Source organism: Haplochromis burtoni, unplaced genomic scaffold (assembly GCF_018398535.1).
Source record: "Haplochromis burtoni strain Fernald_Lab_line unplaced genomic scaffold, NCSU_Asbu1 Contig_195, whole genome shotgun sequence".
In the NCBI taxonomy this organism is placed as follows: Eukaryota; Metazoa; Chordata; class Actinopteri; order Cichliformes; family Cichlidae; genus Haplochromis; species Haplochromis burtoni.
In genome coordinates this window covers 1,037,449-1,048,473 of record NW_024582556.1, presented here as the reverse complement: position 1 = coordinate 1,048,473, position 11,025 = coordinate 1,037,449, and the positions used below count along the sequence as shown (strand labels likewise).

At 39.8% G+C, this 11,025-nt stretch overlaps 1 protein-coding gene across 1 annotated transcript; it reads left to right on the top strand.

The window, feature by feature from the left end:
* Positions 1-2,190: 2,190 nt before the first annotated feature.
* Positions 2,191-6,455, top strand: mnx2b (motor neuron and pancreas homeobox 2b). The gene is made up of 3 exons (XM_005935287.3): positions 2,191-3,049; positions 4,264-4,424; positions 5,305-6,455. Exons 1-3 carry the CDS (start codon positions 2,617-2,619, stop codon positions 5,719-5,721), a joined length of 1,011 nt encoding a protein of 336 aa, XP_005935349.1. The 5' UTR covers positions 2,191-2,616; the 3' UTR covers positions 5,722-6,455.
* The last annotated feature ends 4,570 nt before the right edge of the window (positions 6,456-11,025 follow it).

Sequence of the window (11,025 nt, the reverse complement as noted above, 5' to 3'; positions counted from 1 at the left end):
ATATTCAGCACTGTAAGCTAGATGGTAAAATCTGCAACCAAGAATTTGTGCTTGAAATCAGTGCTCGAAATTGCAAGAAACCCAAGAGCTACATTTCAAACTCTACAAACCTCAGTTAGCAAAGTTGCACATGAACAAACCACATGACTTCTGGAACAATGTCCTTTGGACAGACAAGAACAAAATGAAGATGTTAGGCTATTATTCAAAGTAGTATATTTGGTGAACACAAATTACCTCATACAACCGTCTAACACGGAGGTGGAGGGATGACGATTGGGGCTTATTTTGAAGCCATGAGCCACAGCAGCAAATCTACAACAGATTGCCCAAAAAAGAAAAGAATCCAAGTTTTGTAATGGCCTGATCAAAGTCCGGGCCAAAGACCTCGACCTGATTGAAACCCTGTGGCGGGAACCTTAAGAGGGCTGCGTATGAACAAATGCCTGGAAACCTCAATGAATCACTAGAGTTTCTTTTGATTTATTCTACTATTAAATTCATGAGCATCTTGCAAAAATAAAAAATAAAAATCATAGCATTCTCTCCAACAACATTCAAATTTATATCATCAAACAGGCACTTAAGAAATTGCTGAGCTAACCTCAACAGCTTCTTCTTCTAAACTATTAAAGCTCTTTAGACCCCATCTCAATTACACCAGCTCCACCTGTTCTGTCTGTAGACATTTATATTAATCAGTCTTCTCTTCATTAATAAGATTTGTATTATAAGTTCTTAAAGCTTCTGATCCAGCTGTTATATTCAATTATTAACTTATTTAGGATTAGCATGTACATATAGCAGCAAAATTTCATCTTTTAGGAGGAAAAGACCATCCATTGTCAGAAGAATGCACCAGACACTGGAAGCAGGCGCTGATTTAATTTAATTCGTGGACCTCTGTTGGCAGACTCAAGTGACAGGTTTAGCAGTGGCCTGGCTATTTAAATACTTTCAAATAATAAAGGCAAAAGAAAAGAGGGGAGAGGTTGCGAGAAACAGGCAGAAGGTAGCACTGATTACCCAGGAGCAAATTACCTCTATATCAGCCCCGGAGACAGACACCAATCTGCCTGATAGAGAGAGGGAGAGAGCTGAGGATGAGAGACACCGCAGTAACACGGTAAAGGAGAAAGAGAGAGTGAGAAATGGGCGGACTAGCAATTTCCTGGAGGTCAACTGCACCGCACATACACACGTGTGCGCACAATTTTACAGATTTAAGAAGGGGGTGTCCTCAAACAGGTGGCGTTTTTGTTCACATCAGCAGAACGAAGCACACAAAGGCCCACGTGTGCTTTTATGTGGAAAATGTAATATTGTGACGTGAGGAAAAGATGACTATTTGTTAGTGAAGGTGTTAGAGCCTAAAACATATTCTTGGGAACACATAAAACAAATAAATATAAATATTAGATTGTTAGTATTACACAAGCCACAACTGCACAGGAAAAAATCACATTATTTATAGTTATTGTTGGGTTGGATAGAGATCTGTAATGTCGCATTATCAAAAAATGGAGTTTTCCTTCTGGTGCAGCAACATGCAGATTCCACTTATTATTCTGTGACTTATAATTTTTGATAAACTGTATCTCTATCGATGTTGTGGTACCATGTCTGAGAGACGAAGAGAGACGGATGTACGCCGCCTTTCTCCAGTCTTAAAACTGCATTAGTTCACATTAAGCAGAGGGCCAATTAACTTATAGCCTCTTCTGCCAAGTCATTACACTTTTATACGGTTTGTGTGCAATTCCTGATCGTAAACTTTAATAGCATCGGTATGGCCTTGGTATAGGAATGAAACAAACCATTAATACTAATGATTTAAATACCGTACACAACGTCTCTAACGTCACACCAATCAGAGGTAACCAATAACATTAGTGTTGAAAACAGGCCAGTATTTGGCTCTAAGGTGTGGAGGATATTAGCAGCACTAATAATTAGTCTGGACAATGAAAGCAGCGTATAATTCTTTGTTTATGGCAGCCAGGTAGCCGCAATCTGTGGAGAGTACGATGAGCTTGCAGTAAGATAGATACTGAAAATACAATTGCCCAATCTTCTAATGTACTTCGGTGCTTTGATGCAGTTGAAGGTGTTTGCAGGCGGGACAAGGGTTGGACATTACCTCACTCTGAATGCTTTCTGGGGGGAGAAACGAGCGAGTAATTAGCTGATTAGAGGCCCGTCAGAGCAGCTCGAGCTCCAGCCAATCCCCAGCTGGCAGAGGCCTTCAGGGGTGGAGAAGGACGGCTGATGTAGAGGGAAACATACCTCTGTGGGTTAGTTTTCCAAGAGACTCGATGGTGCGGACTGACATAAAGGCGCAATTTAAAGAAACCGGTGCACGCGCGCACACGCGGGTGTCAGTTAGAGTGGCATTTAGCTGAAACAAGTACAACGAGGGAAAAACCTGCCAATGTGTTTTTTAAACGAATATACAGGTTTCGGGTTATTTTTCTTTATAAAAGGGGGAAAGGAGAGCTTATGATTTTGTGACTGAAGAGCACGGCACATGTGCGCACCTGGAGAGAGCTCGACTTGTTTTTTCTAAAGACTCCTCCCGCTCTCTCTCGCTCTCTCTCTGCTGCTGCTGAAGCCATCATGGAGAAATCGAAAAACTTTCGAATCGACGCTCTTCTCGCCGATGAGACCAATCGGTGTGGTCGAGACCTCTCACCCGGTCTGAGCAGTGACAGCCCGGCCGGCAGCCCGGTCTCATGCCGCCGTGGGGACACTCCGTCCCCGCGAGGAGCGCACCTTCAGACCGGAATAATCCCTAAGCAGAGTGTCCTCAATCTGCCCCATCCGGGGCTTGCATCGCTGCCTCAGGGAGCGATTCCCGGCATGTATCCTGCACCCATGTACCCACTGTCGGCGTTGGGTGGACAACACCCTGCGTTCGCCTACACTGGCTTCACGCACCTATCGCAGACCTACCCAGAGCACCTGAAGGTGGCTACCATGGCTGGATCTCTGCCCCTGGAGCACTGGATCCGCGCTGGGCTCATGGTGCCACGACTGCCGGATTACAGCTGTAAGTGTGATGACATTAGATAAGCAGAGGTCCAGAATAATCTAACTTTAAAATAAATACATATATAAATAAAAATAAATTAATTTCACAGGAGAATTTATCTGTTAATTTATTTTATTTTCAGACAGCTGTGTGTTACACTAAAAGAGAAAGAATTTAGGCGGAACTGGTCAAGTTAATCTTATTATTATTATTATTATTATTATTATTATTATTATTGTTGTTATTATTATTATTATTATTATTATTATTATTATTATTATTATCATGCTTAATTAATAACTAAATAGTTGTCATTTCGGGGGTTTTATGTTTGCTTATTTTTTCATGATATCAAGCACACAGCACAGATTTATTGTTTAAATCATAAACCGGACTAACGATTCTGACATAGATTTTTTTCTATTCTCCAAAGTTTTATTACATTTAAAAACCTTAATATTTAATAATAATCTGAGAAAGAAACGGGCAGCATTTTGATTTGTTTATTTATTATTCATAAATACATTTCACTGGCAGCGTAATTTAAAGCCTTCGGTTAGCTTTGCTTTGTGCGCCTTCTGTTGTTTTTGTTGTTGTTGTTGTTTTGTTTTTTATCTAAGTCCTGTATGTCGCGTTAATGGCAGTCATACATCGTCCCTCACAGTACAGTGGCACCTGTTTTACTGCGTCTCTGTCATATTTTAATTTTGCCCCATTTATTTCTCTATAAACGCCAGCCCGATGAAAACTGTCTTTGTGTGACGAAGAAACTATAAACAAACACCTAAAACGTTCTGTAGTTCATCAATAAAATCCCAAAAGCCTTCATTGAATTTTCATTAAGTTAATGGCATGCCTGTGTTTTTATGGCCCCTGCGCCCGCTTCTGCCGTGTCCCCCCCGTCAACAATAAACTGGAGTAAAGCTATTATAGTTAATGATGGCCGGAGAGTGCCGGCATATGTGCGTCTGTTCCCACCCACAACATTACCATGAACTTCTGATGTCCTTGATGTTACAGTATATAAATAAGAGTGGTGGCAGCCAGTGAGCAAATATTCCTGGATAGAGCCTTAAATGAATCCAAATAATTAGGAAATAACTTTATAATATTAATATTAATATTCACATATTCATCCTGTTTTTAGGTGATTTAGGTTTTTAAAATATACACTTATAGTCATCTTGCATGGGACCGCACACAAACTGATAACTTTGCTGTTCCTCTTCCAGCGGGTGCTCAGTCAGGCCTGTTGGGGAAATGCAGGAGGCCCCGCACCGCCTTCACCAGCCAGCAGCTCCTGGAGCTGGAGAACCAGTTCAAGCTTAACAAATACCTGTCCAGGCCCAAGCGCTTCGAGGTGGCCACTTCACTCATGCTGACCGAAACACAGGTGAGCCAGATCAGAGACTGCAGAGCTCCTCTTTACATCTCCAGATCACGGCGCTCAACAGATGCCAGCACACTGTATGTGTCTAGTTACAGTTATAACATTTATATCTATTTTTTATTTTCTTAATAAGAATAACTCGGTAGAGTTAAAGGAGTGTGAAACCCATCACCTAATAACACTAAATGAGCCACAATATCAAAATAGGGAGAAAATAAAAAGAAAACAACCAATCAACAGATTTCATCTTCCTTTTTCTTTTTTTATTGTAGCCTTAAATAAGACCAAACCATTTTTATACCATGAAAACAGCCAGCAGCACTCTATTAGATCAGCTTTAAATGTTACACTTTACTAAAGTATCTTCATTCTTGTTGCAGTTAGCTGATCAGCAAACTGCTTCTCATGTCCACAGATGTTGTGTTGTCAATCATCTGTGGCAGTTTTCAGTGTTCATTGTTTACCTATCTTCATATATTCATGTGTGTAAGACTCACATGTCTTATGTTTCTGTTAATATTTATTTGTCGCTGATTGTTTCAGTGTTATGAATGCTAATACCTCTGGTAGGAGGAGGAGGGATAAAAAATTTGTGATAACAAAGAGTGATGTCGTTAATGATGACCACAGCATGAACCCCAAAATAACACTTTTTATCCTCCCCAACACTGACATGCAATATGAAACATATCACCTTAAAAATGAAGGTAAAATAGAATAAACAATTTATAAAGCAGCTTTTATCTAACAAAGAAAAAAGAAATAGGAAAGAGAGAGCTTCTGGAGCTGTGACTAAATTTGTCTTTGTTTCTGTTCAGACAAACCCCAGGTTGCGTTTCTTCTTTTAAACATGCGTTCTTCTTCTACTATGATCACTTCGCAGGTGAAGATCTGGTTCCAAAATCGGAGGATGAAGTGGAAGCGCAGTCGGAAGGCAAAGGAGCAGGCCACTGCCTCCACCCAGTCTGAGGCAGAGAGACTACGCAGCTCGGGAAAGACAGGCTCCGACAAATCCAGTGAGAGCAGACGAGCTTTGAACCCGGACGACCGAAGGATAGCTCTCGAATTGGAGGATGGAGAAGAGGAAGAAGATGGAGAGGATGAGGAGGAAGAAGTAGCGGAGGCGCCCCAGCGTGGCTTTCCTCTTTCTGCGGGTAACCTAGTTGGGATCCAGCAAACCACGGACTTCTTGCAGCGTAACGATGAAGCTGGCTACAGCTCCCACAGCCCTTTCTCTGATGATGAGCTGGATGGGGTGGAAGTGGGTGGGGGTGACAGGAAAATTGGGGCAGGACTGTGAATACACACCCAGAAAAAGGTTTTAAAAACACATGAGAATTACCTGAGTGTTTCAGCGAAGTCACAACAGGAAAGTCTGTGTTTGTGAGAGAGGACAAACCTAAAGATCTTCACCTCGTATGCTCTGAGAAGGTTTTTCCAATCAAGACATTTGTTGGACTCATTCACACAATCACACATAAACAAATGCAGGATTATGACGCGTGTATAGTGCTTAAACTATTTGTGAATAGAATTATCACTAAGTAATTTACATTGTTGCAGCATGCTGGAAAAAACTGCTTCTTTCTTTCCCTAATTTTGCTCTTTTTTAATGCGCCAGTGGTCCTCTGTGGCAAACTTGTGTTTCCTCCATCCACTCACAGCCTGAGCTCCACTCAGTGAACACATTTTTTAGGAATTAAATGTTAAGAGGAGTGAACTGCAACACATTCAAACAGTTTGATGAGGTTTAGGAGGCGCACGAGCCGTGTGACCATTGATAGAACGGACAAAGGCTCAGAAACAGCTGCAGTTCCAGATGTTTTTGCTCCCAGACTTTGCACAACATCCCATGTAGCGCATTTCCATTTGTGCATTTAATGTGAATATTCAGATTTTTTTTTCAATAATATTTATGACTTGGTTGTCGTCACTTACATGTAAATAAATGAACTTAATTTATTTGAATGATTGAAGGATGAATCGTACGTGTATTTATCTCAAACTTGTGTGGTGTAAATGTGAAATAAAGAAAATGGCAACAAAAGAAGTGAATTATTTCCATTTGATGTGATAGAAATGTGTATATATATATATATATATATATATATATATATATACATATATATATATATATATATATATACAAATATATATATATACAAATACATTTGATTTCAATTGTTTTTTAAAATACATAAAAGAACTCACACAGGGATGATGCTGAGCGTTGAAGGAGCTGCTTACCTGCTGCCTCGTGATTAAATTACCAGCTGAAGTCTGCAAAGCAACGTCTGCTAACAGCTGCTGTGGATGGATAAGATATACTTCTATTTATTCTATTATTAAATTCAATTTCAATTTTTGTCACAGGGCTAATACACAGAGAGAGAGACAACCTGTTGTGCTCACATTCACACCTAAGACCTATTGATAATCAGTCTAACAAGCAAGTCTCTAGACTGTGGGAAGAAGCTGGAGTACCCAGAGAGAGACTATGGAATTCTTTCTGAAAAATCAGGGAATCATTTGCACAACTAAAATTAATCCAGAAAGCAAGAAGAATGTAATTATGATGTGTTTTTCAGTCTGGACCAAAGTGCTGGATAACCACTCTGAGAGTTGTTGTGCAAAAGAAAGGAAAAAAACACAAACAGCTTTATCTCACTCCCGTGAAAATGCTCCTTGACTACAAAAGCAATTCACTGTTCATGTTTGCGTCTTTTTCAGTTCCCACCCATTAGCTCACATCCCTGCTGCCTCTGGTAGTAAACCAAAGCACAAGTACGCCTCATTTCACAGTTTTAATTTACTGCAGAGGCTCTCAGATATTAATTACTTGGTGAGGTTTACTGATGGCCAAATAATTAAGCTAATGAATAGGAAGTAAAGCAATCAAAAGCCTGATGGGGAGCGGTCACATAGGCCCATTTTAATTTCCAAGAGCAACGGCATGATGAGTTTGTGCAACCGCAAGAGGCTTTTTATTGGACCCCTATGTAAGGGCTGTGATTAAGGAGCAGACTGGAGGACATGCAGTGTGGTGAAACTTAACCCCCTCTCAGACCACGGTCACATATTTATATAGTGATTAAATGCATTCTTAACTGGTGGCAGTGATTTAGCAGTGCTTTTAGCACCCTTATGAGGCTCTTGGCTGTTCTGTCTTATATATATAAGAAACTTAAGAGACCCTTAAGAGCATCACTTGTTAAAAAATATACTTTTAATATGAAAATCATGTATATGTTTGTGTAGGATAAATAACAGAATAATTACAGCTGACATCAAGTACAAAGAATCACCTTGACATCAAACTTTATCGAAACAAATCTGATAACATATTCAAAAAACTGTGTTATGAGACCTCTGCTGAAATATTCCCAGTGCAAATACATAAGCACTGGGAATATTTCCCAGTGCTTATGTATACATAAGCATTCATGCCATTTGTGCAAGTTTTATTTTAAGTGACAGTAAAGGATCAATTTCATTGAAAAAAAAAGACCTCCAGAGCTTCTGAGGTGAGGCTGTGGTAAACTATGAGGACCTTCTTAGTGGCAATACAGCGGAAATCTCTGCTCAGAGAGACCTCACAGAAGATCAAAGGTTTTATAACGAAAGGGATCAAATAAAGAAAGGTGGAAGCACACAAGGATACGAGTTTTAACACGTGGTCAGGGCTTTAACAAATCTGGTTAAGATCGAAATGATGATTAACCTGAAGCAGCATCAAATCCGCTTTTTTATTTATTTATTTCGCCGGTGTTTAACTCCAAAGAAGTTTTCGTTTAACTTTGACTTGATTTAATAGGAGTGAACGTAACACGCCTGCAGAGTGAGCCTCTATCAAACCGCAGCTTTTAATTTGGCTGATGAAAAATCTCACGAATCAATAGGAGCTCATTTAGTTGTGTGACTTGTCAGCTCTATGACGAATGCCATTTGGCCCATTTTATGACAGAGGGCCCTCTGACACAGGACGCGCGCGCACACACACACAAAATCACAGCTAATTGATAAGGCAGCGGAGGAATATATGGAGGTCATTGATTCTGTTTCTCCTCTAATTTAATCTGAATACACTGTGCGTGTTGATTAAAAAATTTCCCCCCTCGCGTAAATTACACTCACCGCTGATAACGCTGTCACTTTCCGGCAACAAAAAGTGCTGACGGGCTCCTGCCTCTCTCTGTTTTTCCCCAATAATGCGCAGAGAGCCCGCGTCTTTCTATAAAAATCTTTCACTGTCTATTGAATCACTCAAGTCAGCCCGTGAGACGTCAAGAACGGTTTACCAGAAACCCCCATTTTCATGGTTAGACAAATAAATTGGCCTCCTTCTTCTTCTTTTTTCTTTTTTTCTTTTTTTGCTTTGTCGGATTATAAATCAGCGTGCCCTTAAAATATTTACACCCTGTAGTTTAATCAATCAGCAAAATGCCCGACTCATTACGTAAATATGAACAGATTGTGCGATCTTTTAACGTAATCACACGTACCGCCGCAGGTTTCCCTGGGCCCTGTCCTGTCACTTAACTAATGGACAAGTAAGGCTGCAGTGAGCGACGGGGTCCCATAAATCCACATCTGTCCGACTTAAAACGCTGTTCTAAAGCACGAAAAAGGGCACTTTTTTTCTTTTTTCTTTGCCAGTAAAGTTTATTGAAGAGGCGTTTTAGGGGTGAATGTATTCATGGGCGTCATTTATTATTGCAGGAAAAGTAGGGTGAATTAAGGCTGATTGGGACAGTTTTTTTGAATTTCCGTCCCGTGTAAATGTTCGTGTCATAAATTTACTGAATAAAAAAATAAATAAAAATCATGATGGATTTCTGCAACAATGGAGAGGCCGTCCATCTGTGTGAGGAGGAATGAAGGTTATCTCACTTTTCAAGGAGACGTAAACTGACACCAGGCCTGTTTTCTCTTTAAGTGTTTGGATCTTCTGGATGATTGTGACAACCTTTATCATTAGTGAGGAAAAGTTTTTTCGTTTGTTTTTTAATTATAATACAATCTAATTTTTCGGGCATATTAATTTGCTTTCCTGCTCATCATAATTTTTCTGATTAACTTTATTAAATTATAAAGCCACACTCTCACAACACAGTGACAGCTGGATGCTCTGATGTCAAAGCTTCCAGTCATGCCAATCCAGAAAAGGGCCGTGCAGAGGTCCAGTCTGAACTGTAGAAGCATGGGTTATGATAACATGGCTGTGGTTAAGGTCAGCAATGTCTTGCTTGAAAAATTCAGCTGATTCAGGAATATTTTCTGCATACAAGTGAAGTAAGGCCTGTTCCACTCTGGTGTAGACAAGAAACAAAATGTAGGTGGAGTGAGCTTGCAGAGCTGACACGGTTAATATTGTCACTGGTGTGACCATCATGGACAGGATTAGAAATGAGTCTATCACAGGGACAGTCGTAGAAATAGAGGCAAGGCTGGGATAGTTCAGACATGTTCAAGAATTAGTGAAAAAATTGGACAAAGGATGTTGGAGATGGCGCTGCCAGGCAGGAGGAAAAGACGAAGACCACAGTTTGCCATGCAGTTCATGGGTGTAATGACACCCGCTTCAGATGTTATCAGTCCATAAAATGGGCGTTATTAGCAGAAATCAGCCCCATATTTATGGGCCAATAGGGGGCCATCTCCACCTGCTAGTTTGTTCCGAATGTTGTTATCATCCATTCAGATGGAGCATCGCTAACAGAAGCATGGGAAGACTCCACATCTACTCTCGCTGGAATCCAAGGAGGACACTCGGAGGGGTGGTGTGACAGAGGAGGATGCTGGGACAAGGTTAGATGGAGGGGATGATGATCTGCTGCCGTGACCTCTAAGGATTGTATCTGCATGAAGAGCATATGCAGAATATATGCGTCTTTTATATTTTTGCTCACTGATAAAGCAATTTAGCTTTTTCCCAATACTAGAAACATCACATTAACACATATTTACTGGTTTTGTTGCAGTAGAACATCACACTCATGTTTCTATCAGTGTTTTGTGGAATATATAAACTACAACAACTTAACTTAAACTGAATCATGATGCCTTCGCGAACAACTTCCTGGTTGACACCCACCTGTCACAACAAGGAATTTTTACTTCATGTTTTTACAGATGATCTTGGTAAAATAAATTAAGAAGAAGAATTTTTAATTTTCTGTCATCAGGTAAGAAATAAAGCCTGTTTAGGTACTGTTTCATTCAGTCACTTCTCCCAACCACTCTTTAATTTATATACTCTGTAGCTTAAACTAAAATTCATGCTGGTCAGGAATATACTAATAATAATATGTTGTGTTTTAATGTTATTAAAACACAACATATTATTATTAGTATTTTTTAATTAAATCTATAAATCAAGGTGTGGTATCGCAAGAAATAAGTGGTTATATAAATATATGAGTATACATAATAGTTATTATTCATAGATACCTACATCCTAAGTTCCTGTTATTCTTCTGAAAGAAACAGAATGAATGTGTTGTTACAATGGTAATGCCAGGAGAGGCAGTATTAGTTCTGTGTTACATTAATGTGTAAGGAAGTGGAAGAAGAGTGTGTCCTGTAGGAGGCAGTAGAAAATGGA